The following is a 24,979-nucleotide window of genomic DNA, read 5'->3' on the forward strand; positions in this document are numbered from 1 at the left end:
TGGACTATCTTCTTTCCTTATCCATGAACAGGAAGTTTCGGTGTAAAATTAGACATTTGAGTCAAACCTTTCTCCTTATCAAGATAAGTCCTTCAAGGAATTAAAGGAGAGACATTTGCTTTTCATCTGCAATGAGAGGCCACGCTGTGAATGGAAAATACCTTATTGACAAACACAGATGTACACCAGACTTCTGGGTCTATTGTAAGTGTCTTATTGGTACAAATTAGGAGTCAACACCTCTTAGCTATAACAGAAAAGAAGTGGTGTAACCGCGAGATTACTTCCCGCACAAACTGATTCCATCGACAGCATCAATAGCTCCGACCTCTGCAAGGACCGTAAAGAAAAGAGCTGCAACATCTGTGCGCAGTTGCTGAGTGCTAAACAAACCTGGCAACAAAGTGATCCTTAATTTGATAATGAAAGGAAAAAACAACAGTGATAGAGGGAATCGATCTGATAAAAAACGGAAAAAACAATAATGGACGCTCAAGTGATTTTTCCTTGTGTCATTTGCCGGAGACGCATCATTAAGTCCCGTCTTATCAAAGATAACAGAAAACACAGAGGAATCCGTAATGACGAATTCAAACCAGATACAGATGGGAAGATGGAAGCACAACAATAAAGCCATTCAGGTTGCAGTAATGTGCTGAACTCTTGGTGCCATGACCCACCTGTGAACTTTACTCCTCTGTCATGGTCTCTCAGAGCAAATCCAAAAGCCGTACACATAAGTCTGCAGTTTAAAACTTCCTCACATTACAATAACAGTAAACAAGGCAGATAGGATGAGTCTGTTTCTGTGACCCACATTGTGACTCTGTTTGCAGACTGCATGCTTAAAATCCTCCCTGAAACAAATCTGTTATTTCAGTGATGTTTGGGATATTTTTCCGAATATTTCCTTTTGGACGCGTGTGTCATATGGGAGTGGAGATTGTTGGGCTCAGTTGTGATGATCAAGGTCAAGCCACAGCACAGTTAGTCAGAAAGTAGTCGGAAAGGAAAATGTGATGAAATACTTTAAAATGCAGAGTCAGTGACGTTAACAAGGGCTGGAAAGAGACATAGAGCAGCCGTATACGCACACTGTCGCCTTTTACTCGAAGGGTAAGGCTCATAATCAATATTTTTCATACTGTCAACAAATCCGACCGAAACAGACAACGCATTAGTCTGTCTCCCTCCCCTGCCTGTGGTTTTCAAGCCTCAAGCCCATTTGTTCCTATTGGAGACATAAATCTTTAAAAATGGGTCACAAAAACATTTTTAGAAAAAAAAAAAACTACAGTAGCTGAGTTACTGTAGTTTTTAGCAAACATTAAATAATCTAAGATTTGTTGGGGCATCCTTCAGCTGGACCATAGTGGGTATTTAAAGAGGAAGCGAGGTGTGCGTGGGATCGACTACAGTGTTCTTGGTGATGAAGGAACATGACACCCAGTGCTTCTCACTGGCATGAGCTGCTCTGAGAGCTTTTTAAATATGAATAAGTTAGAGGGTGAAAAGGAGGGAAAAGAAGTTATGACATTTTTCATCTCAAATTGCAGATCATATTTTTAAAGGACGTCTTGAGAGGCTAAAAATCTATCCACAACAAATCAGCCCACAGTCAAATCATCCAGAGGAAGACAGATTCACTGAGGGTTGAATACTTTGAATGCAATTTCTGTGGCAGAGATTTTAACGGAAGATGACAGTGTCATTCAAACAAGCCTAATTGGTTTAAATTATAAAAAATGACTCATTGGAGATGAACGAGAATGGCGAGAAACATTTTTCCTGGGAACAGCAGTGATGAGTGGACAGGTTAATGAAATTAATTAATCACAGCACAGACAGAGGGTGTCCATAAAATAACTCATGAAAGGTGTTCTCTCTCCCAAGTCACCTATTTAATCAGTGTCATCAACTGCCTGTTTAATCACTGAGTACAGAGGTGGCAGAGGTTTGCATCAATAGCTGATTAAAAATGCCTCCAGGCCAGCTGAGGCCTAATTGCCACTGGGACTCTTTAAAGCTGCATCCATCAATAATCACAGGGCGCACTGCTCCAGTGGCGCTACATAACAAAGACAAAATACTTTCCCTGATTGGACAAGTGTTTATGTTTTGGTTACTGTCGATAGATCTGCAATTGATCCAGCTGCCCCTATTTTTGTTGTTCTCTACAGTATAGGGATATTCTGTATAGGTGTTTCAAATGGTTTCAACATCTTCTAGCAACAGTTTATATATTTATGTGTACTGTACTGTCTATAGTCCACAAACACAGTGTGGCCTTGAAGCAGACATGGAAGTCAGACATCCACCGGCAGCAGAGCGAAGTGAATACAGGGAAGGGGGAAAGAGAGGCAGAGGAGGATGGATGAAGAATGGATATAATGGACTGAAAAGAGGGGGTGGAGTGAGGCGGAGACGGTTGGAGGGAGAACTGGAAGTGGAACGGAATGAAAAAATCCAAATGAATGGAGTGATGATGCTGTTACCTTCCTGCTATAAAGCTTTTATGATTGATAACCTATTTACCTCTTCTGATTCCTCATAGCAGGCCTGTGCTTAGAGACCATTTAAGAGACTAAAGGAGGCAGAGTGGTGATTATGTCTTTAGAAAAGTATATTTCTGTTTAGGCTGAGGTTTTACTCTGACTGCTCACTGACCAGAATAACAGATCCAATGCAATGAAGTTCCCATGCAAAATTTATTTCACTTATACTTTTTGGGACTGAGCTGACGAATAATGTGTTTATTATGTGTCTTTAAAGAAACAGAAGCACAACTTACTGTTATTGTTGATACTTTAAAGCTGCCCTAATCAATATTTTTATATAACAATGGGTCAGAGAGGTTAATGGTAAAAAGTGGCTCAGCGTGATGAGCCCATAGAGAAACACACTGACAGCCCTCTGGAGTGTTTGCTTGTGCCTTGTTTGCTCCTCTCTTGCAGGTACAGGTAATCGGTGGGTGGGGCTGCACCTGCTCCCAGCCGCTATAAAAGCTGCCACCTTCGTCGCCTTAGGGAGACTCTGTGTGCTTTATCTCCACGTGGTTCCTCGATCATGTTTACCACCCTCTGCATTTCCCACACACAGACACACTCGCTTATACCACTGACCTCCCTGACATCTACAGCTCATCTCTTTTTGCAACTTTTCTGGTTCAGAAACAACATTTCTGGCCCGTTGAGCTGGTAACAGCAAACCCCTCTCTGCAGGTCCCCTCAGCTCTACTTTCAGCTCATTGTTTTGGTTTAATGATCCATAGCTTTACTGTCCTCTCACTGCCCTCATCCACGTTGTGTCCGACTGAATAAGGCACATAAAGCTCCACTACATCCTAGCATGGTGGGGCATTTACCACCTAAAGAGCCTAAATATATTTTCCCTCAGTGTTTGGTAGAAACCAGAGTGAATACTAGACACATCAGATGGCCAGAAACACGACTCTAAATAAATACTAATATTGTCCCATGTCTGCTGGATGTGTGAGCAGGGAGCTGTTTGTAAGCGCATTCACCATGTCGGCAGCATAAAGTGATAATATGGTGCTGCTGTATTTATGGTTTACTTTGCCCCCAAGTGACCAAGACAATCAATCAATGAGAGTTCACGTACATCTAAATTCTTATAATTTCATACTTCAGGACTTAAACTTGTGTCTAAGTCATGTAATGTGCTGCTAACTCTTGACTGGAGTCATTTACCGGTAAGGTATTTTTACTTTTAAATGAATTTAGCTGTAACTGCACCACCTGAACTCACCTTAAAAGCATCTGCTAGGATCTCTGCTCCTCTCTGATTGGTCCGTTTGGAAAGACCCACGAAGAACTCTCGACCTGTAGAAAGAATCAGATGCCAGTGAAGTATCTGTGGACATACACGTGACAGAGAGACAGATGCATATCAAAGGTCTGCAGCGATCAAACCTAAAAATCCTGACCACAAGCATTAACAGCGAGCCTGTGGAGCTACAGTAGCTGAAAACTGCAGCCACCACAGTGTGTACTTCATGCATGCCTGTGAGAAAGGCCGGCTGTGGTCAGTATGGTGGGGGGCAAACAGACAGAGCCCTGAATGCCTGGCGAGGCTGCAGCACACTGAGCTCAGGGATGGGGTCCTAATGTAGCTGCTGAGCCTTTACAAAATGAGCCGTTGGCCGGGGCCCTGCCAACAGGAAATGTTTCTAGCCCTGCCATGTGAAACCGATTTCAGCTGGAAGGAACGAGAGCACAGAGCCAGTGTCTAGAAACCCAATTAAGTGTACTATGCTTTTTCCTAGTGGCCTGCGCAGTGTAGAAGACACTGACCCACATTTTCACTCACCACACGGCTGTAACAGAATGTACAGAAAATCTAATGAAGACCACCATGCTCTCGGTTCTCTCCCTTCATCAGTTTTACGACCTGATGCTGGAGTAATAAGAGGCCCGTGGTGAGAGCCCATACAGTACGGTGCACAGCATTCGTGCCACAGATTATTTTCGGGGGGAAATTCTGCTTGGTGCGCCGAGGCACCAGGTCATCGAGGTCGCTGAGAGGAATGTTTGTGTGGAGGATCCCAAAAAAACAGACACACAATTGTCTGCTCATTTAGTAGACTGACTATGAGCTCTGACTGTAGAAACTCAGGCTCTACTTTGTCAATACTCTCTAATGTTTCCTGTTTACAATTACATCCTCAATATTACTTAAACTCAATATATGTTTTTTAATGTGCAGTTAATGGATGTGCAGTAAAACTCAAGTTTACACATGGTCTGTCAGTTTCCCTTCACCCTTTATTACAATGTTGACATATGCCAAGTGTATTATGTAACAAATATCTTGAGATGCAAAAATAACAGATGAGACAGAGGCAAATAATTCCACGACGCAAAGCATCCTGCTATAAGACTGTAACAGACACCAGTGAGCCAATCAGAAACACGTGCACTATATTGCTTCTTTGAAATATGTTTTGTAATGGTCGGAGCATTTCTGAATTTGTTTTGTGGCTGTGCAGAGAAAATCATTAGTAGAAAACACGTCACCTCTAACCGCAAACATTCGAGGAAGCTGGAGAAACATGGGCCACTCCTGTTGAGTTTTTGTTAAGCAGCTGCTTGTCTTAAGTTTGTCATTCTGGAAATCAAACTGAAAGCCTCCAGGTGTGTAAAACTAATATTTGTTTCCTCTTGACTGTGTGGGAGGTGACGTGACTAATGAACCCACTGCTTTTACCTCACTTCACTTGCACAACAAAACTTTAATATAGTTTACAAAGTTCTAAGAACAGCAAAATCTTCAGTGCGTTGTTTGATCCACCAAACAAATTCATATTTAACAGTCACGTCTGCTATCAGAGCTTTATACTTAAAATTACAATTTCAAATACCAAACAAACATCTTTTCTATTAAGATAAAGTGTATAAGCAATAAAGCTTTGTCTCTGTGCTTCTCAAGGAAACTGCAACAACCTGACAGGCTCTTCCTCCACAACCCCCAAATTTCTTAAACCAAGTCATATATTAGGATTAGGATTTTAGGATAAGCTGCAATTTATAATGGAGTGTGGTCTTCCCTTTATCATGAGCTCCAGCCAGTAAAACTGTTAAGATAATGTCATTTAAATCTTGTTTATATTAGATGTATTGAGTAGCTTTTTTTTGCACCTTGCATGAGTTCATATTTAAGCCCAGGATTTCAAAATGATGGCCCTGTAGGGACAACAATAAACTTAGGAGGATGGCCTCATAGGTGAGGATGGAGGTTTGATTGACGTGGTCATGTAGAAGTTAAGGGGCAGTTCATGCCACAGTGACTGAGGAGACAGTACCTACCTGTAAAAAGCACATCTCCTCCGTCCAGTGTGGCGTTCTCATCAGACATCTCCACAATGTTCAGATTCAGATCCTTCAGGGCTCCTTTCATTGCCTCCGTCTAGAGGAAACACACAAGACACAGAGATTCACTCAAAACATCTGCTGATATTAAACAAAAGACTGACTCATGATGACATAGGATACAGTAAGTTAAGCCATCAGCATTTCCTATCTTCAGGAATATGATGATGTGGTCCAGTTCTAATCAGACATCTGTAAACAGGAGAAGATCACTGGCGTTTTGTAATGGCACAGTATTTAGCAGCACCCGGGTTCTGGAGATTGGGCTCAGTGAAACAAAACCTTTTCTCTCCAACAGGTTGCGATGACATCATTTCAATGGGCCATGAAATGATGTCATTTTGGAGGAAGTATGTTAAAACTTTTACGAGGCAGTGGCTGCGGAAAATAGGTACGCTGAAGGACCAACACAAGCTCCACAAAATGCCTCTTCCTGTCCTCGGGTTCCTGGTCATCTGTCTTTCATATATTTATAGGCAGGAAGTGCAAGGATGGCTGCCACCCAGGCAACATTAGCATATATTATGAAATGCATTCACTGGGTGGAAAATTCCCCAAGAAATCCATCATTTCACCTGCATGTTCTCGCTTGCTGAACCTGAAACCTGAGGAAAGAGCAGGTCTTTTTTTGGCTGAACTTTCGGCTGGGCTGCTCTCCTGTCTGACCGCCCAGTGAGATTTTACTGTCCTGTGTTTTGGGGTTCCTGCGGGAGTAGTTTCCAGGGGCAGTCATGTTAGCGAGAGCATCAGTGTTTCCACAAGCCCTATCTCACTATGACCTCAGCCTGCTCACTGTGCTTTTTGGCGAACACAATGCTTCTGCTTCTCCTCATTTGTGGAGGGCCCAACCATGAGGTCATCCAGGTGGACTGCCATGCACTTCCAAGATAACACAACAGGGGCCTGTTTGTGCATAAACACCCCTTTCCTCACACCTACATACACATTTATGCACCAATACATACACAGTGGTATTGTATGATCAATAACTACAAGCTATTTATTTGCACATTTTTCATTGAATGACAGCTTCTTTAAATTGCCTTATGACCCAATGACTCACAACCACAGTGGCATTTTTCTAATCTATTCACTTTCCAGAAGTAAGACGGTGGAATCCCACAGAATAATCAAACTTTCCTCCTCCGTGTTTCACTGCAGGCGCCCTGCTCATCTGCTTCAGCTAAGCAGGAGGAACACAGCGTCCTTCCAAGTAGCTGGGTTCACAAATGCATTGGTGGTTTTCTTTAAAAGCTCTGGCAAGTTAAGTATAGGTAACAGTTAATCCCTCTCATTTTTTTTTTTGTTTGGGCAAAGCGAAGGCAAGCCAAGGCATCACAAGGGCACTCTCTCTCCCTCTCTCTCTCTCTCTCTCTCTCTCTCTGCTCTTCATTTTGTTCGGTTTGTCGATGTGGTGGGTGATAAATTAAAGTTTGAGTCAGACTCCTAAGCAGTAAACACTCCAGGTGACTGATGAGAACTTATGCTATTGAGGTTTGTTCGAAGTTGTGCTATATTGTCTTTGCATGTCGTTGCTGTGGGTTCGTAGCTGGTCTCAACAGAGTTATTACAAAACCATCGGTGAGTCATCATATGAAAGAAAATGTCAGGCAGACACTTTTCCATAACATTTTTTGCATGTCGATGCCCATCAGCTGAGAGCAGCATCTTCAAAACTGATTCTAACTGTTAGGCTGTTGTGAGTGGACGTACCTTTGCCTGTTAGCCACAGTTTAGCACCATGCGGTCATTATCAGTGACTCCTTTTTCCATTTTTAACTTGCCAGTAGCACTCTGGAGGTTCCACTATCACAGTGGTCGTCTGCCCAGGAATCTGCTGGACTGCGTGAGGCAGCCCTTTACCTCAGCTCTCTGGCATTTCCTCTGACATCACTGGAGGTGATGTGACCCAAAGGGTGTTTATAGTCCCCCCCAACACCATGCGAAATGTAATGGCCCCTATAGACAGAGAGCAGAGTGGTATCTACTCTCTCTGCTGTGTTCCTGCGTGTCACAGAGCATCAGTTAGGCTGTCCTTCCACATGGACGTTAAAACTGCAGCTCATGTGTTTGTGCAGAGTACACATGGAAAAAAAGATGAAGGCAAAAAAAAAAAAAAAAAAAGCAAAGGTGGTTGTGTAGAAAAAGAACTGGAACAAACTGAAGTGTAATGAATCCACCACGTGTAGTCCACACCTGGGAGAAGATTGAGTGTGGTGATGTACTGGCCTTGTGGATATAGTTTGTGAATACTCAGGCGTATCCTGATAACATAAATATAAAGTCCAGACTCACAGACTCACTGTAATTTATCACTTAAGCAAAAGCTGCAAGAAAAAAAAATACCACTAAAATAATGTAAAAACAACATTCTGTCAACCTACACTTCTTAAATCAGACATGATCTTATTAGTTCAAGTGATAGCATCATTCAGTCCACCCCCACATCAGCTCCCAATGTCTGAAACCTGCACTTTATCTTAGTCCCTCGTACACAGGTGTAGCTTGATTCTGTCAAGTTGAGAGCAACAAGCTGCGCTGTGTCCTTGCACTGAAGAACCAACTGCACTGTTTCCCACAGAATGAGTTTCTATTTGTGGCGGTGGCTGACGGGGGGAGGGGGCGAGGAGGGGGATGTAATACCTCATTAAGTAATTATACATGGTATTATTAAATAATCTTGGGCATAAGGTGCTCGTCTGCAAATATTTTAATTGCCATGTACTTTGTGACAAAAATAGCTGAAAGATATACGCAGCTCCACTGCTTCACGTTGTTTCAAACAAATAACAACCCGCTTCGACTCGGGGTCGGGCCCCGGGACATGCACAATGCACTTTCTGCACCCCCCCCCCCCCCCGCCGTTAGGCTTGTGGCACCATCAAAATTCAGGCAGATAGCCATCGGCTGGGATTTAAGCCCTTTTTGGGCTAAATGATTTAAATTTCTATGTGGTAGCACAAATTGAAAAGACTCACAGATAATCTAGTGGGGATTTAGACTGAGCAGCATCGGCTGTGGTGTTTAAACAATTCTTAGTTGGCAGCAAAAGACCTCATAAGACAAGGAAACCTTCCTTGCAGCATCACACCTCCACCTGTCTACATCCTGCATTCTTATTTGCAGCGCGTTTCGATGCAGTCATCAGCAGGTTGCAACAGAACCAGGGAGCTCATCAAAGCAGATAATGTATGGAGTTGTGCATTTTCAGGCAGGAGTGCACGTTTTTCCTGCTGTCACATCCATTTTGAGGTTCAAGGAGGTTTTTCTGTTTTGACATACCTCTGCGCAGTCACTGATATCACAAGCTGTCATCAACACATTTCTTTCCACGAGACGAGAGCTGAACTAATGGAATAATAAATAATGAACTCTCTGCACTGTGGGAAAGTCCCAGGAGAAAAGACATTTGTGAGATGTCAAAAGTAGCATCGGTGAATATGACATGTCACATGTCATTGTAACATTACATCAAACAGTAATTCAACCTAAACCCCCCCTGTTTGTCACAAGAGTCACCGTCAGAAAAATGGAGAATGTTCAGTTTAAAGAGGAAGGTGAGTTTCTACAATAAAGCAGCCTGTGAACGTAGCTGCATTATAGTTCTCCTTGTTTATGAGTTCTGCTATAGATTGTGGCAGAGCATTAATAGCAGGGATTACAATGCACAAAGCTCTGCTGGCTGCTGCGTAGTGGGAAAACAATTAGCATGCCAGTGCAAGTCCCAAACAGCTCCTCACAGATACACTGCTAATTATAGCAGATTAGGCTTGAAAGTGAATGTTCTTCAACTTCCTCCTGTGGTTCATTTTGCATTCTGAGAGAAATAAATCCATCCCTTGGGTAGAGTCACCAATTTCAGGTCCATCAGTGATGAAGCCAGGTGCATCTTTCTCAATACTTTACCTCACTGGTTTGTGGGAGCTATAAGTGTTCTGCTTTGTCACAAATGGTGGCATTAAGTATCATTAGTTATCATTGCTCTGTCAATCTGAGGGTAATTTTCTGAACTCACACTCAGTCATTGTCGACATTAAAGTGGCAACTTTCAAAGGAATAGTTTGAACATTTTGGTAACACATCAGCTTTTATGTTGAGTTTGATGAGAAGACTGATACCACTTTCATGTGTGACTGCTACACCAGGTTAGCTGTTTTCCCAGTCTTTGTGCAAAGATAAGCTAACTGCTGCTAGCTGTAGATTAAGATAGACGTGGGAGTGGCTTGGTAATTTTCATATAACTCTAGGCAAAAGTAAAGAAAAGATAATAAGCATATTTTCCAGAATGTCAAACTATTCATTTAACAAGTGCTGACATTTTAAGCACATGATGACCTTTTCTTTTTTTTACTAATTATAATCAGCATTTCTGACTTTCCTCTCCCTGTTCTCCCTCTTTCTTTCTTTCTTTCTTTCTTTCTTTCTTTTCTTTCTCACATTCCCTCTATTCTCTTTAGACCCTCGTGGCAAGGTCAAGAATGCTCCTACAGCAGCTTCCCATGCAGAGTGCCCTATTATCTCTCACTGTGAGGGACATCCAATACCCCATCTTGCCTAGGTGCCAACTCACTTTGCCAGCACCTCCTTCTCTTCTCTCTCCAGCCTTCCTGTGCTCTCCTCATCTCTCCTACTTTTCCCCTGAGTGCTTGGCCAGGCGACACGCTGTTAGCCAGCACCCTGCTTTGAATGAAAAAGGCCTTTTAAAATTCATTAGGGGCAGAAGGCTCTGAGGGCCAGTCGGTCTGCCTGCCACATTCCTGCCGTTCCAGCACAGGACAGGGGAGACAGAGCAGAGAGAACAGCCTTTTATTTGGGGCTTTTTATGGACCCCTTCTCCCTTCTCTCGCCCCTGGTACCCGTGGATATCGCATTCTGCTAAAAAGGACCATCAGTCTGATAGGGCATGGTGCATTTGGAAAGGGAATAGGGTACACAACAATAGCATTCCTGAAGGTCATCCTAGCCTCCCTACACCAGGCAACAGAGTCCCACGCTCCAACATAATGGGGATACAGCATTCCTCTGAGCTTCACACGCAAGGAGGTTAACCTCTTTAAAGGACAGTTATCAGCTGCAGTCTGAGTATCAATGTAACGTAATGCCAGACAGTGACAAGCTGTGAACACTACATTAACATATTATCCCCCTGTCAGAGTTGATAAACCACATGTGTTAGCAAACAGTTGCTGGTGCTCTTATCCAGTAGACATGGAGCACCATTAGCTTTTATCTGGAGACAGATTTCAGGACACCTGGCAAATGTCCAATGTTCACTGTCCTTTTAGCTTTGTTTTGGTCTCCACCAACTCTTTACTGATAAATTACAGTTGGTATGACGGAGCTTTCTTTCTTTCTTTTTTTTTTTTTTTTTTTTTGAGAGCACTGAGAGTGAAGCAGTTAAGTTATGGACCAAAAACACTGAGCTGTAAAACACTTTAAAGTTGAGTCAAACAGTAATTCAATTTGGATTTGTCACCACAAGCGACTCCTTTCATATTACACTGAGTAACCTGATCCGTTAAAACAGAAATGTGGACTACTGTAGCTTCACAGCTACTTGTAGAAGCTGAAATGACTCAAAAACATCAGAGACAATCAATAAAATGTTCCAGACGGTGTGCAAAATCAAAGATCAAGAGAAAAAAGTGACTCGCTTGTATTGACATGTGGGCACAAGTTTGAAGAGTGAGTCTTGTGCGTCATTGCTGAAGCTTTGGCTGGACATCCGGGACACAGATGATGATTGTAACAGATAGCAGAGGCCTAATGCCTAATGTTCAAAGACCGGGGGATTACAGAATGGGAATAATGACTGCATTTCAAGGCAATCGACCGAGTGGAATTTAAAATAAATGCACAGACCTCATTAGCTATGCAGCATCTACATGGATAAGGCTATCTGAACCTTTTATGTATCAACTCTCTGATATCATGGAGGAAACAGAGATGATTCCCTTTGTTTGCTGAGAAGAGTAAGTGCGATTAAATGGCTCAGTCATAGATTTGTCAAAAGTTTGCCAGAGGCAGCGGTTTCACTGAGTGCTTCTTTATGAGGACTGCCTGAAGGCTTGAATAAATGGCAGCCATGATGGGGAATCTGCAGACGCTGTAATGAGGTTCTGACGGGGCCATTGTTACGTTCATACACCTCTTACACTCCATTACATACTCACATGCACGCGCACAGACAGGTGTACACATCTCCACACACACACTCAACAAACAGAGGATGCACAAAGAAAAAATGTGATTATTTAAATGTAAAGTTCTGATATCAGAAATTGTTTTTTTTCCAGTCTCTCTTGCAGGAAAAGTAATCACAAAGCACTCATACATGAGTCACAAAGGTGGGTGCAAATGTGGAAAAAAAAAGCCCCAGTCTGATGCTGTCATGGTGGTCAAATGGCACATTCCTAAAAGCAGCTAACTGCGAGACTTTGCTCTGACACAGCCTGTACCGAAAGTATGAAATAACAAGATCTCATTTAGTAGCAGCCAAGAGAAAACAAACCCTCAATGGCCTGCCCTTGCATTATCTAAACAAATCCTTGGTGTATGTTGGAACATACCTGTGGTTAACCAAGCCATGACACCCTCCCCCCCTTCCTTTGCAGTTCCCCATCAGCTTTAAGATTACATAAATGTTGAGAAGTAGGTCAATGTTAAGGCGTGCACAGTTAACAGTAGCAGATCTGGAGACCCTCGCAGCACATCAACCACGAGGATCTGGCAGCCTGCCCCAGTGAAAGAGCTGTTTCAGCCAAACCCACTGCACTGTCAGACTGCTTTCAGTTGGGGCTCCCAGGATATCAGGGCTCCGAGGAAGAAAATGCCACGCTTTGGTCCTGCTTGGACACATTTACAGCCGTCTGAATGGTGGAGATAGCCGCCATGCCAGGATTACACAAATCAATTGAAAAGAGGGCGAGGAACAAAGTGAAAGTGCAGGGCATTATGGCTCCAATTGCTAAATGGTGTATCTTCAGCTTTGTAAAACCATAGTGTATGTGTGTGAGAGGTGATTGCCTTTAAGAGAGCTGAAAAGGGCTGTTGTACCCTTCATGTAATGACACATAAAAAGAGAGAGTGACTAGCTGTATAGAAACTCATTAAACTGGAATAAAGACTTCTCTGTAACTAGCTGTGTATTAATGCTCTAGTGGCTCTTTATTATCTAGTCCTTTTATTATTTTTGAATAGAACACCAAAACTGAAGGAGAGAACCAAAATCACATCTCATCATGAGTCTTTTAACATGTTCTGGGCTAATGACACAAAAGACTCTTTATCAAGCAACAGAAATATTAGTTTCTAATGTTTTGAAAAGCTTAACCAAAGGTTATGATATAAAACAACCCCCCAATGTACCTCTTTGATACTGAAGCTCCAAGAATCTAGGTCAAATTGTCCAAATTAATTTCAAAGCTATGATAAATAATCATAAAACCTCTTACACATTGTTTAAGATTTGTGCTATTTTACTGACATTGTAACTACAGAGGTTCTTAGGAATTGTTAAAGACTAAGGAGCAACTGTTGAGTAAGGCTTTTAGATAACGATCTTAACCACTGAAGTCATCCGTTAACAGGAAAAAGGGTTTGGCACATTTCAGCAGGACAGCGAATCCATCAAAAAATTTGTAACTGTCAAATACCCCACCTTGCCTGTCAAATATGCAGGTAATATGTGCTTACAGAGAAGGAAAATGGGAAGAAAAGGAAATATTGAGAAACGTCTTCAATAAAGAAGGAGTGACTTAAGCAACATCTCGTCCTGTAACACCTTCCTGGTCACGGTGCACACTCACATAGAAAGACACCCAAGCAGAGCCGAGTTCTGCAAAAATAAACAGAAATATGAGTCTGTTTGACAAGTCCAAAGTCTGTCCCAGAGCAAATAAAGTGCTCACTCCAATCAGCAGGGCTGTAAAGAATGTGTCTGCTGCCTACCTCTCACTGTGACGGCTCCACAAATACAGGAGAGCTGCAGGCTAGGAACCGTTGGAAAGCAGAGGGATGGAGGTGGTTGCTGGTTACAAATGGACATAAGCCTCCACCATGGGGAAAAACAGAGGGGGCTTCAGTAAATACATCTCCACTTGGCACCGACTCCTCCGTGTTTATTGGATTTGACCCCCACAGACTGGACCTCTATACCCAAACAAGGGGGAAAAGCCAATAAACTCACCTACCTCATGGAGAGTTACAGTTCACCCTGACTACACTGATCTGATTACGAAAAAATATCTCATCAAACATCACTGCACTGCCTAAAAACGAAGTTACCAAGAGAAGGTATATTACGCATTACATCCGCAGCCAAGAATTCATGCTGAATTGCTGTTTTTTTTTTTAAACAATACTCTGGTAACCTCTGCAAGCACTGCTGCAATGCAGGCTGATTGGAGATGTTTGTACTCAAGACGAACAGCCTGCAAGCCCTCCAGGTCACTCTGCTCTCTACCACCGACAAGCGATGCCAATAAACTGCTTTTACAACCAAGATTTCCTGTGCTGCATGACATCAATTGGAAAAAATTGAAATATTCCAAAGATTGGAGGCCTGACGTGAGCGCTGTGAGTGCTAGCTTGGTTAAGGGTCGTAACACCCTCCTCCAACATTTGAAGCAGGGCTATAAAGCTCCTCAGCTCCTCTCTGATAAACTGCAATCTATACTTAAGCACGATGTTGTCATCCAAAGCAATAAGCTGAAAAGTGAAAAGTCATATTTCAACATTACAGCCAGCACAAAACATTTAATGTTGTCCATGTTGAGAACGCACAGAGAAAAGGAGCTGTGTGCTCTTTCCTCTTCCTCCCTTTCTTTTTCCTCGAGGGAAACCCGAGTGGGAAACCCTACTCGCTGTCACCTTTGGCCCAACCTGGGCTGACAGACACAGGACCACCCACGACTCCAGTAAAGGGTGACGAGGCTGGGAGTTCAAGGTGAGCACATTGTGTCTCAGTCACTCAGTGTGCTATAGTGTAAGCATAAAGTCTGTGTGCGTTGGAGGGGGGGCACATATTGTGAGACTGTCAAATCACTAAATCACAATCAAACTAAACTAAGTAAATCATACCAAAGCAAAGTAGGAAGTTTGAGTGTGTTTTCCTACCTTACCAAGCATCCACACCAGTTTCTATTCATTTCAAAATGAAAACTAATTCAACTTGCTTGGGTTGTGTAATCCATCACACTGAAGATCACTTCTGCTTTGTTTGTGTTTGGGCTGAGTCATCATCATCATCATTATCAGGTAATGAGGGTCAGCCTTTTCAAATCAATCTCCAGTCTGTTAATTGAATTTCATGTTGCACTGAAGTAAACTGAAATGAATGGATGTCTGGACAGAGGTAGTAAAACTACATTGACAAATCTAAAACTATATAAATTATAGCTATTGATATTGTAAAGAGTACGGCCTAGATCTGCTCTATTTGAAAAGTGCCTTGAGATGACTTCCGTTGTGATTTGGCGCTATATGAATAAAAACTGACCTGACTAAATTGACAGCACAAAAAGGGTAATTCATTCATTAGCCATACTGCTTATCCTTTTAGCGTCGCAGGGGTTGGAGCCAATTCCAACTTACATTGGGCGAGGGCGGGGTACACCCTGGACCGGTTGGCCTGACTATCACAGGGCTGACATATAGACACAAAATGCAATAATGTGAATGTGAGCAAAAGGGTAATTTCACTCAAATTAAGAGATTACTTGGTAGAATCTTAAAGCAAAAACTGAAGCAGAAATGTTTCAGAAACAGGTTACTGTGGATAATCCACAGACATGACTGTAAACAGGAGTCACTGTACAATAGATTAACTGCCAATGGAAACTGTGTACAAAGTGTTCTGCGGATTATCATAAGAAATGGTAATATTATTCACCTTCAGTGTGCCGGCAATTAGGCAGAAATCTCACACAAGAATATCTCCAAACCTGGGGGGACAAAACCAAAATGATATGAATTTTTAATACCAATAGAGTTAATTCAACTCAAGTGCAGTGCAGTGATTTTGAGGACAACCCTTTGAGTAGCTCAAATGTGGGCTGCCAGAAATTTCTAAAAGCAGCTGTTGAACAATTAAAGCAGACTGTACTGTATGACATTCGGAAACAGGAGGAACCAGTGTATTATGTCAATACACTTCAGTAGACGTCTGCCAGGGAAGTTTTGTGGAAGTGCATATGATCAAGGACTAAACGTTGAATGGAAAGTGGAATGCCTGACAACTGTCACCAGAAGTCATTTCCCATAACCTGTCAGGCTTTCCGAGAGCTGCGGTTAACCGCTTGTTACCCTTACAGAATCAAAACTTGGCAGCCCACCTCATGTATACCAAAGATGATTCAATTGAGATGATTTGAGATGGAATCCCCACTGTGTGTTTTTGTTCCACGGGTTGAGGCCCCTTGAAAGCCAAAGTAAAAATACCCAGAGCTCCCACATATTTAAACTGTTTCAACATTTCTGAGGCCCAAGGTGTGCCACAGAACAGAATGTCCAACCAAACACAGTCTGCAAAGGTTTGTCTGAATTTATGTGGCCCGGAGCCTGACCTACCATGGCCCTTTCCAGGGCAGGAGAAACACGTGTTTGGTGCTTTGAGCGTGGCGCAGAGGAGAGAGTACAGAGCTGTGAGAAGGGTCGAGAAAAGAGGCGGAGAGTTTGGGTGAGTCCCGTTAAGATTAAGTCCTTTTGAAGGCTTCCCCCTCTCTTTATTCCCTCCCACGCAGGGAGTCCTCTTAGTGTATGGTGCCTGCTTGCTCAGAGCACGAGGAACCCCCGGCCAAGGGGTCCGGGAAGCCACACAAGTGAGGAGGGAAGAAAGGGGAGTCTGAGTCAGAGAATTTTAACCTCAGTGAGTATGAGGTGTCTGATGAGAGCTGCTCCCTCCGTGCGCTCTGATACTGTTTGTTTTTGTTCGTGCTATTGACCTTCTGAATATCTCCAAAAACGCAAACCAGAATCTGGCTGTGAGGTTATATAACCGCAGTATCTGACCACCTGTTGACACCACACATACTGTCCAGATTGTAAAAAAAAAAAATCTGTTGATGTCTTTTCATATCTGCATTCTTTTCATCGTTGAGGTGTGCCAGTGGCTGTTCCTCTTTGCTCTGTCCAGACTACTAAAAAGAACCTGGAAACACAGTGCGTTCTGCAGAAAGAAAACACCATCATACCACACGGTTACACCCACCCTTTCCAAAGAATGCAATGGATGTGCTCCCAAAGGGGAAAAAAGTTAAATTTGCCAGGCAAAGTACAAACTAACTGCCCATTATGAGGGATTTCCCAAAACAGCCATGTCAAGTTAGATGTATGTGGGGGGGGGTTGAGGGTTGGTATGGAAAAATGAGGAAAAGGAGAATGTGTTTTAATCTTGTAAGGAAAAAAAACAAGATGGGCCAAAAGGTTTCCCATAAATGTTAATGAAGGGCTTTCCCAGAAAGATTTTTTTTCTCCTCCTTCAGCATGAAACAAGAGGTCAGGTGCTAATGTTAACCAGCAGGGCTGGATCCAAAGACCTGCCTTTAAAGTATAACAGAAGAAAACCATGTGGACTTGACCATACTGCAGCGAGGAAGCTAACTTTGCATGATGATGTGTTAGAAGAATTGAGCAGGCCTCGTACATGGAGAAGCACACAGATCTGAGAAAAGCCTAGATGACGGTATCATTTTTTAATTTTATAAATAGCTCCAAGCTTTGCACACAGGTAGACCTCCGTCAGGTCTCAGTATGTTTCCGGACCAGCTGTTGCTGTGGCTGCACTGTAGTTGCTATGGTGAATATTTAGAAGGTTTATATGCTAGTTTCGGTGGTTTGTGGCACATTAGCAAACATAACCGCCGCATGGTTGCTTGGGGTTGCTGGTCAAAACCAACTTTCCCTGTAGCTCGTGATGGTTGAGTTGGTTATGATCCAGTTTTTGGCAGAATGGCCCAGGGTAGAAGAAGCAGCTTCAGCCAGTCCCTAACACACCACAGATCAATATTGTTTCCTGTGAAGGTGCCTCAGTCCAAATGAAACAAATGATTTGTGTTTTGAGGAGCTAAATATCATCAGTGACACAGTATACCTGCACTTACACACCTCACACTGTGAGGAGTGCAACACTTCATGATGGTAGAATCTGATCTGTTCACTCTAAGTCTGGGGCTCAGTGTCTGAGTTATAAAATAATTCTGTTGGATTTTATAATATGATACACAAAATTATGCACAGGATTTTTTTTTTTTACCAAGAAGTAAATAAGAACCAAATCAGAAACTGCAGTGGGACTGTGTATAAATGCAAGAATTGAAAAATGTCATAGTGAAACTAATGCACCGACTTCTTCACCACTCTGATCTGCTGCAGAACACTGAACACTTGTGAGTTCAGCCATTTCAGATGATGACACACTCACACTGTTGGCCGGTGTAATCATCACCTCTGCTGAGAGTTGTGTCAGGAGCACAGCAGCTGAACCCAAGAAGGACGTCCTGTACAGCAGGAATACTTCAGCTCTCAACTATTTTTCTTCTTTGACATTGTGACAATCCACAAGATTTGGACTTTGAGATGCCAAGTGTCACTGGTACAAAGTGAGACTTCATAGTTATGTAACTGAGAAACAGCACAGACAACTCTGAACTCATAAAATATTTAATAGTTATTTCAGGCCACCTCAAAGGGCCAAACCATTTGGCAATTCTACTCTTAGTCAATAAAGTTGTGATTCCATTGTGTCAGTGTACAACAATGATGTTCATTTTGGTGAAGAGTACAGTTAGTTACCTGCGTGTATTTACTGTCCAGACAGTTTTACTACAGTTGATATTCTATACCCTTAATACATTTACAACACTGAAAAGTTCGCCGCAGCATTGTGTTTTTATGCTAAGATGGGCTGTTGGCCATGTGTCAGTCTCCATTGGTCCAGCTTATTAAAGTGTAATACTGATGTCACCATAGAGGCTACAGCTGTTTGAGGATGACTAAGCTGATAAAATGCTGAATAAAAATGGCAGAGATTTTACTGGCTGTGTTTAGAGGCCTTTGTGTACTTTCAAACTAAAGAGTGACAGAAAAAAAAACACACTTTTCAAAGACTAATGATTGCATAATGACTAATGGTGCTCTCAGCTCTGTTTGCCTGCTAGCTTGTCAGTTAGTCTGGTATCTTAGCTCACCACTGAACCTGTTATTCCTCTGCTTGGCCACCACAATCACCTAGCTAACTAGTCTGACCCCAGTCCCTGGCAGTCTGCTTCTGCTTTCCTGTCAGTGATAACAGCCTGCCAACAGTCAGGCCCGTCCAGCTATGTCTTTGAAGCTCCACATGTAACGCATGTGTGTGTCTAGGAGGGCCACAGCTACTCCCTCCCCTACCTCGCACTGCTGAGGCCTGGGCTCACGAGGCCACAGAGCTCGCCTCTTAGCCCGGGGGCCTCCATGCAAAAACATCATCACTGCTGCAATGAAACGAGACAGACTGTAATGGAAACGGCACACTTTCCAGACACTTGAGGGAATAGCAAGCATCTCCGCCTGAACCCTGTCAAAAAAACATACAGACTACCAACCCTGGCCCCCCCCCCGACATTCTCTTCTCGTCTGGACAATGGGACATCTTGTCTTTCAGGAAATAACTGGGCAGGTTATAAAGATTATGATGATTGGAGATAATAAATCCTCAAGTGAGAGGATATTTTAAAGGTAACAATAGCAATGAAAAGCCAAATTCATCCAGGACTCAGTATTTAGTCTCTACCTGCAAATTTTTTGTGATGCAAGATTCCACAATTTTGCACACTTGAGTTTGGAAGTGCAGACATTCCTTAGACTCAAACTTCCTTGTTTTGTGTTGCATATAGATCGCTCTATGATTTAACATGTGATTCACAAAGTGGGAGTTTAGACCTCCCAGAGAGTCACAGGGTAGTTTAAATAGCCCCCCCACAGTTGTATGCCTCCACCAACCAGTCCAGTGGCAGTAAATTAGCGTGCAAATTCTTGAGTTATGGCTAAAACTTTGTTTGGTGAGATCACACTGACCTTTGACCTTTGACCAGCATACTGTGGTTCATCAGTTCATCCTTGAGTCAAAGTGAATATTTGTGCCACATTTAAAGGGATTCCCCTTATTGCATTCCTGAAATGTTGCGCTAACTAGAACAGAAACATGTTTTGTGAGGTCCCAGTGACCTTGACCTTTGACCACCAAATTGTAATCAGTTCATCCTTGAGTCCTAGTGAACACAAAATTTGGAGATATTCTCTCAAGGCGGTCTTGAGATATCACACCCGACTGTGGCTGTTGTTGGAAAGGAGGCATAAAAAAATGATTTCTAATAACATCCCTTCCACCAAGTCTCTCCTCTGGACTTTGAAGCCTCACCTGTGACCTGCCAGGTTTGGGAAGGGATGCATCAGCTTTGGGGGGCACCATGATAGACAAGGATGCCATTTCTGTATTCCCCTTGGTCTTACAGACTCCAGGCTTGACATTGCTGTGAGTGACATCGACATGCTGCATTGTAGAGCTGACAACATTAAGTCTATTGATTGTTTAGATGATTGACAGACAAATAATGCAGCATTTTTCGATTAAAAATGTATTGTTAGATTATTTATTTAACAAAACTGCCAAAAGGGGCCGATGTACAGTATATGGTGAAGGGTGAAGGGTGCTTCTTGACATTTCATAGACCAAACTATTAATCAATCAATCAATCAATCAATCAATCAATAGAATAATCAGCAGATCAGCTGATAATAAAAAATAACTGTTTGCTGCAGCCCTACTGTATAGTGAACATTGGGACCATTTGTGCCCAGACAAACATGGAGCCATGAGCTGAGACTGTAACTTCAATCAAATGCTCAGCTTACAAAGGTGTTATACTATAGAATTAGACCCAATTAGCCTAAATGACCTATTTCACCTTAACAACATACTGTACTGTACGTCTGTGTGCTGACACACATGGATTTGGTTCAGACTAGTTCACAGTTTCAAACTGTTTTAATCTCATATAAGTAGCAATCCCATTTAATCTACAACTGATCTGGGGTTTAAATTAGAACACAACCTACACTTAACATGGGTCTGTCAAACTGTGAGTGTGATTTTAAGTCCTGCTATAGGTGCCAGAATAATGTAAATACGTTAAGGTGTCCACATTATATTTGAAACAACAGTGTAAATGAAGCAGTGTTGAAGTGAAGTCCTGGTATCTGCTATAGGTGCACGGCAGATTAGAGAAGAAGCTATGAGGTGAAGAAGCGTGTCGCTCCCTCCCCCCTCCTTCACTTCACCATTATAGAAGTGGATCGCATTTCAACCTCACCCCCTCTCCATCAGCCGCCTTCCATCTGATAATGTATAGAGCTGTTGAGAAGCTCTTAAACCTCGCCATTCTTCACATTCTCAGGATTCTGGATGGTGTGACCTCATTGGGTGAGCAAAGCGGGTAGGAAAATAGCCCCCGGCCGAGCCTTTGCTTCAACATGGAAACATAAGCTAACAAAGAATGCATGACTATGTGCAAACTTGACTGTGGCTGCACTTGTGAGTGAAAACAACATCTTTTCCAAAGCGTGTTTTCACTCCAATGCGCAGATTGTTCCATGGGTGCAAATGTCAAATGTAAGTGTGAGCAATTGTCTGACTGGAGCCTGCACACACGCTCGCACTGGCACACACACTGCACTATCTGCACCTTGTATGAACTGCGTCAGACTGACAAAGCAGCTGTGTCAGTCAAAATCTGATGCGGTTTCTACGCACATTCATGAACGTTTAATACCACTGAGCATTTCAGATGATGATATTGTTGGAACGCGTAAGCCGGGCTGAATCTACAAACATCTGTATCTTGTCTGTGTGTTTCGCTTTGATGACGTTGACTATCCAGACCGAGTCTGATTTTTCATGCAAATTGCAGCAATTGGGCACTAAGGGTTTTAAAGCACCTTCACTGCCTCCATGAGCCGTGAGTCATATCTACTGCTGCAGCTCCAGCTGCTGACCATGTTGGTAAGTGGGCCAAACTACAATAACTACTTTCCCATTGCTTTTAGAGCATCAGCATGCACCAAAGCATTATCTTTGCCTCACGTGTCGCACACACCACCTTACCACAGGAGAAGAAAATGCACAGTCTTCACCCTCAGCTTGTTCTCTGTCAGTATAGGCACCAAGCTGCTGTAGAATGTTTTCTTAGTGTTGATTTTCTGCACCGCTGCCAACCAGACAGCCAGAACTTCTGCAACTACAGATATAAGATGCGCTTACCTTTGACAGGCTAATGCTAGAAACCCAATACAACAAGTTATTTACCTTAGAGAGTAAAAAAACTTCCTGTGTAAGAATTTGATATTTCAAACTGTAGAAGATAAACAACCCATTGGAGTGCATCTCCAATGGTAGTTTGAGAACCGGAGTACCAGACTTTGAAATGATTTGGATACATATTTTAACATAAAAACTATGATTTAATAACTAAGAGCAGCATGAAGAGATTTTTGACACCCAGGGGGGAGTACTGTAACAAAACAAACTCACAGAATCACTGACTTAACATCACTTTGATAAAATTTACTTGTTTATTTACTAAGCTACAGCCAGGCAGCTTGAGTATCCCATTAGATTTATGTAGATTCACTTTTTAGTTCTATTTTAGTGTTATGAACTCTTGAGAAAAATGTTCAGGCTCTTAATTTGGTAGATTCTTGACCACTGGTTTATTTCATGTCTTTGTCGTTTCATGCTGGACAGGCAATGAAAACTTTACTTGTCAGCGCTTGTGTACAGGAAACTGTGGCCTACAGTTTTCTATAGAGGGTTGCTGTTGGCTAATTCTATGGTTTGATACTACAAACAACCTTCTCACAATGTGCAAAATCACTGGATTTAATGTCAGAATTAACAATAGACCACGTTATGGAGATTTCATGCTAGATCCAAAAGGGCAAAAGAGGGGAAGGATGAAAAGGAGCAGGATGAAGTAGCAGCTGCAGAGGAAGAGGAGCAGAAGAAGGATGAAGAGCAGGAGGTGGCAGCATATGTGTGGTAATGCTGGTCACAATATGGATGCTAGAAAGCAATTATCTGGCTCTCTGCTTTATGGAATGTTCTTGGAATACAGAGCAAGGCGATCCATTAGGTTTGCTAATCAAGTGTGTGCCCCTGTCTGTGTGTGTGTTTGTATTTGTGCATGCGTGGTTAAATGAGTTGCATGCCTCTCACTGGAGCACATAATTACGAGCTGGTGATAAAAAAGAGGAGAAGGGGGCATTGTGGGATAGCTGTGGTGTGAGTCGCCATTTCTACAGGGGTTTATTGAATGACCGTAGGTGGACGTGATTAACTACATAGCTGGGAGCTCAGGTGTGCACTGATACACACACACACACACACACACACACACACACACACACACACACACACACACACACACACACAGGGACACATGCACCTGCATATAGTAGGCAACACATTTAAAAGTACATGAAAGTTAATCAATACTCTATCAAACAAACACCAAAATCTGCAAATGATTAGAAGAAAGGCACATGTAAGCATAAAATGTCACATCGCCTCAGATGTGCAGCACGCACACATACACAAACCACAAGGTTGGAACGATCAGCACGCCAGGTCAAAAAAAAAAAAAAAAAAAGGAAAGCTGTTTATACTCATAACCAGGATCTGAAAACATTCATTTAGTCAGGCTCTGCTGAATCATTTACCAAAACTGAGGTGGAAAAAAATATATAAGCACGGAGTCTGGCTTTTACGTAATGCCAGCAGCCAGTCAGTCAGAACCACAGGATGCATACAGGGAAGCAGAGAAAACAAACACTGAAGGATGTCCTTTCTGCATACTTGATGCTTTTCCCAGCCACAAATACCAAAGTTCGCCCAGGACGCTGCAAAACAGATTCACTCTAAACCGACCTGCAATTTTACCTTATAAGGGTCTGAATACTTCAGGCCTTAGGTTGTGTGTATATGTGTATACGTGTCTGTCTGTGCGTAGGCGTGCTGGAGGAGCTAGGTTAAGTTTTGTGGAGAATATTTCACACAGCTGGTGAGTCTTTGTTATCATCTAGAGATGGTGTCTCTGGCAGCATCGGCGGTGGTTTAGGAAAGCTTAAAGCAGATGAGGAGAAAATTCCACGGTTACCACTTGATCTAACATCGTTCCATTCCTCCGGTCCATGCCAGTAACACACACACGCACACACACACAAGTACAAACACACACAAAAACACAAACACAGAAAACCTCCTGGTGGTAGGTCTGAACTGGAACATTGTTGGAATTCTAGTAACCTCTGATCCAAAGCCTCCCTTCCTCTGCAGTTTTTGAACATTCTGCACCATTGAGGATAATATATACTGCAGTCTGCTCCACCGCCACTGGAGGAGAACTGTTTAACATTGCACACATCTCAGGATGTGTAACTCTCTCATCTCTCATCATTGTTATTCTCTTCCAATGCTTTGGTCTTTTTTTGCAGGTGGATTTTAAAGAGCTTCTCCTGCAGATTAGCCCTCACTTGGAAATTTTTTTTTACCCTGTTGGCATTTAGTACAAATGGAGGTGTGAGTTTTTGGGGTTTTGATACTGCTCAAAGTATTAATTAAAATACTTTCTAAAGAGATTAAATATTCTTGCTAGAGCTACTGAAGCTGTCAACACTGCCAGAAGGTCTCCACAAACGGAGGCATCTGGTTAGCTTAGAGGTTAAGGTTTACTGTGATCATAACAGGCCTGGTTCTATTCCAGCCGGAGAGCCTTGTTTCATGTCACACCTCCCTCTCTCGTTCCCTCATTTCCATTCTGTTTTTCTACTGTGACTGATCCAATAAAGGCAAAACACTCCAAAAGAAATCATTAAAAAGAGGCTTCTACAAATCCATAAGATTTCCTTTATCTTAGAGAAGTTCTTTGAGAGACGCTGCTTTGAGAGAATTGAGAATTACAACCTCCTCTCCACCTCGGGAATTATTAGAGATCAGTCCTTTACAGTATAAATGGTCTGGTCTGGGCCAGAAGTGTTTTTAAACTAGTTTTTTATGAACT

The 24,979-nt window shown here is 42.5% G+C and overlaps 1 protein-coding gene across 4 annotated transcripts in view; it reads right to left on the minus strand.

The window, feature by feature from the left end:
- The window catches only part of ddah1 (dimethylarginine dimethylaminohydrolase 1), a 73,856-nt gene that overhangs the window by 15,276 nt on the left and 33,601 nt on the right, over positions 1 to 24,979 (minus strand). For 2 of the 4 annotated variants that reach the window (XM_071486418.1, XM_071486421.1), the window contains exons 2-3: positions 5,826 to 5,925; positions 3,769 to 3,842 (exon numbers count right to left, since the gene is read on the minus strand). In XM_071486418.1, the coding sequence (XP_071342519.1) occupies positions 3,769 to 3,842; positions 5,826 to 5,925 (174 nt within the window). Of the gene's footprint in view, positions 1 to 3,768; positions 3,843 to 5,825; positions 5,926 to 13,696; positions 13,726 to 13,838; positions 14,073 to 24,979 lie in introns of those variants that run through there. The other 2 variants (XM_071486419.1, XM_071486422.1) reach the window with 2 other exon arrangements.

The sequence above is a fragment of the Trachinotus anak genome, unplaced genomic scaffold, assembly GCF_046630095.1.
Source record: "Trachinotus anak isolate AG129_WGS33_773 ecotype Australia unplaced genomic scaffold, CSIRO_AGI_Tana_v1 ptg000010l, whole genome shotgun sequence".
NCBI lineage: Eukaryota > Metazoa > Chordata > Actinopteri > Carangiformes > Carangidae > Trachinotus > Trachinotus anak.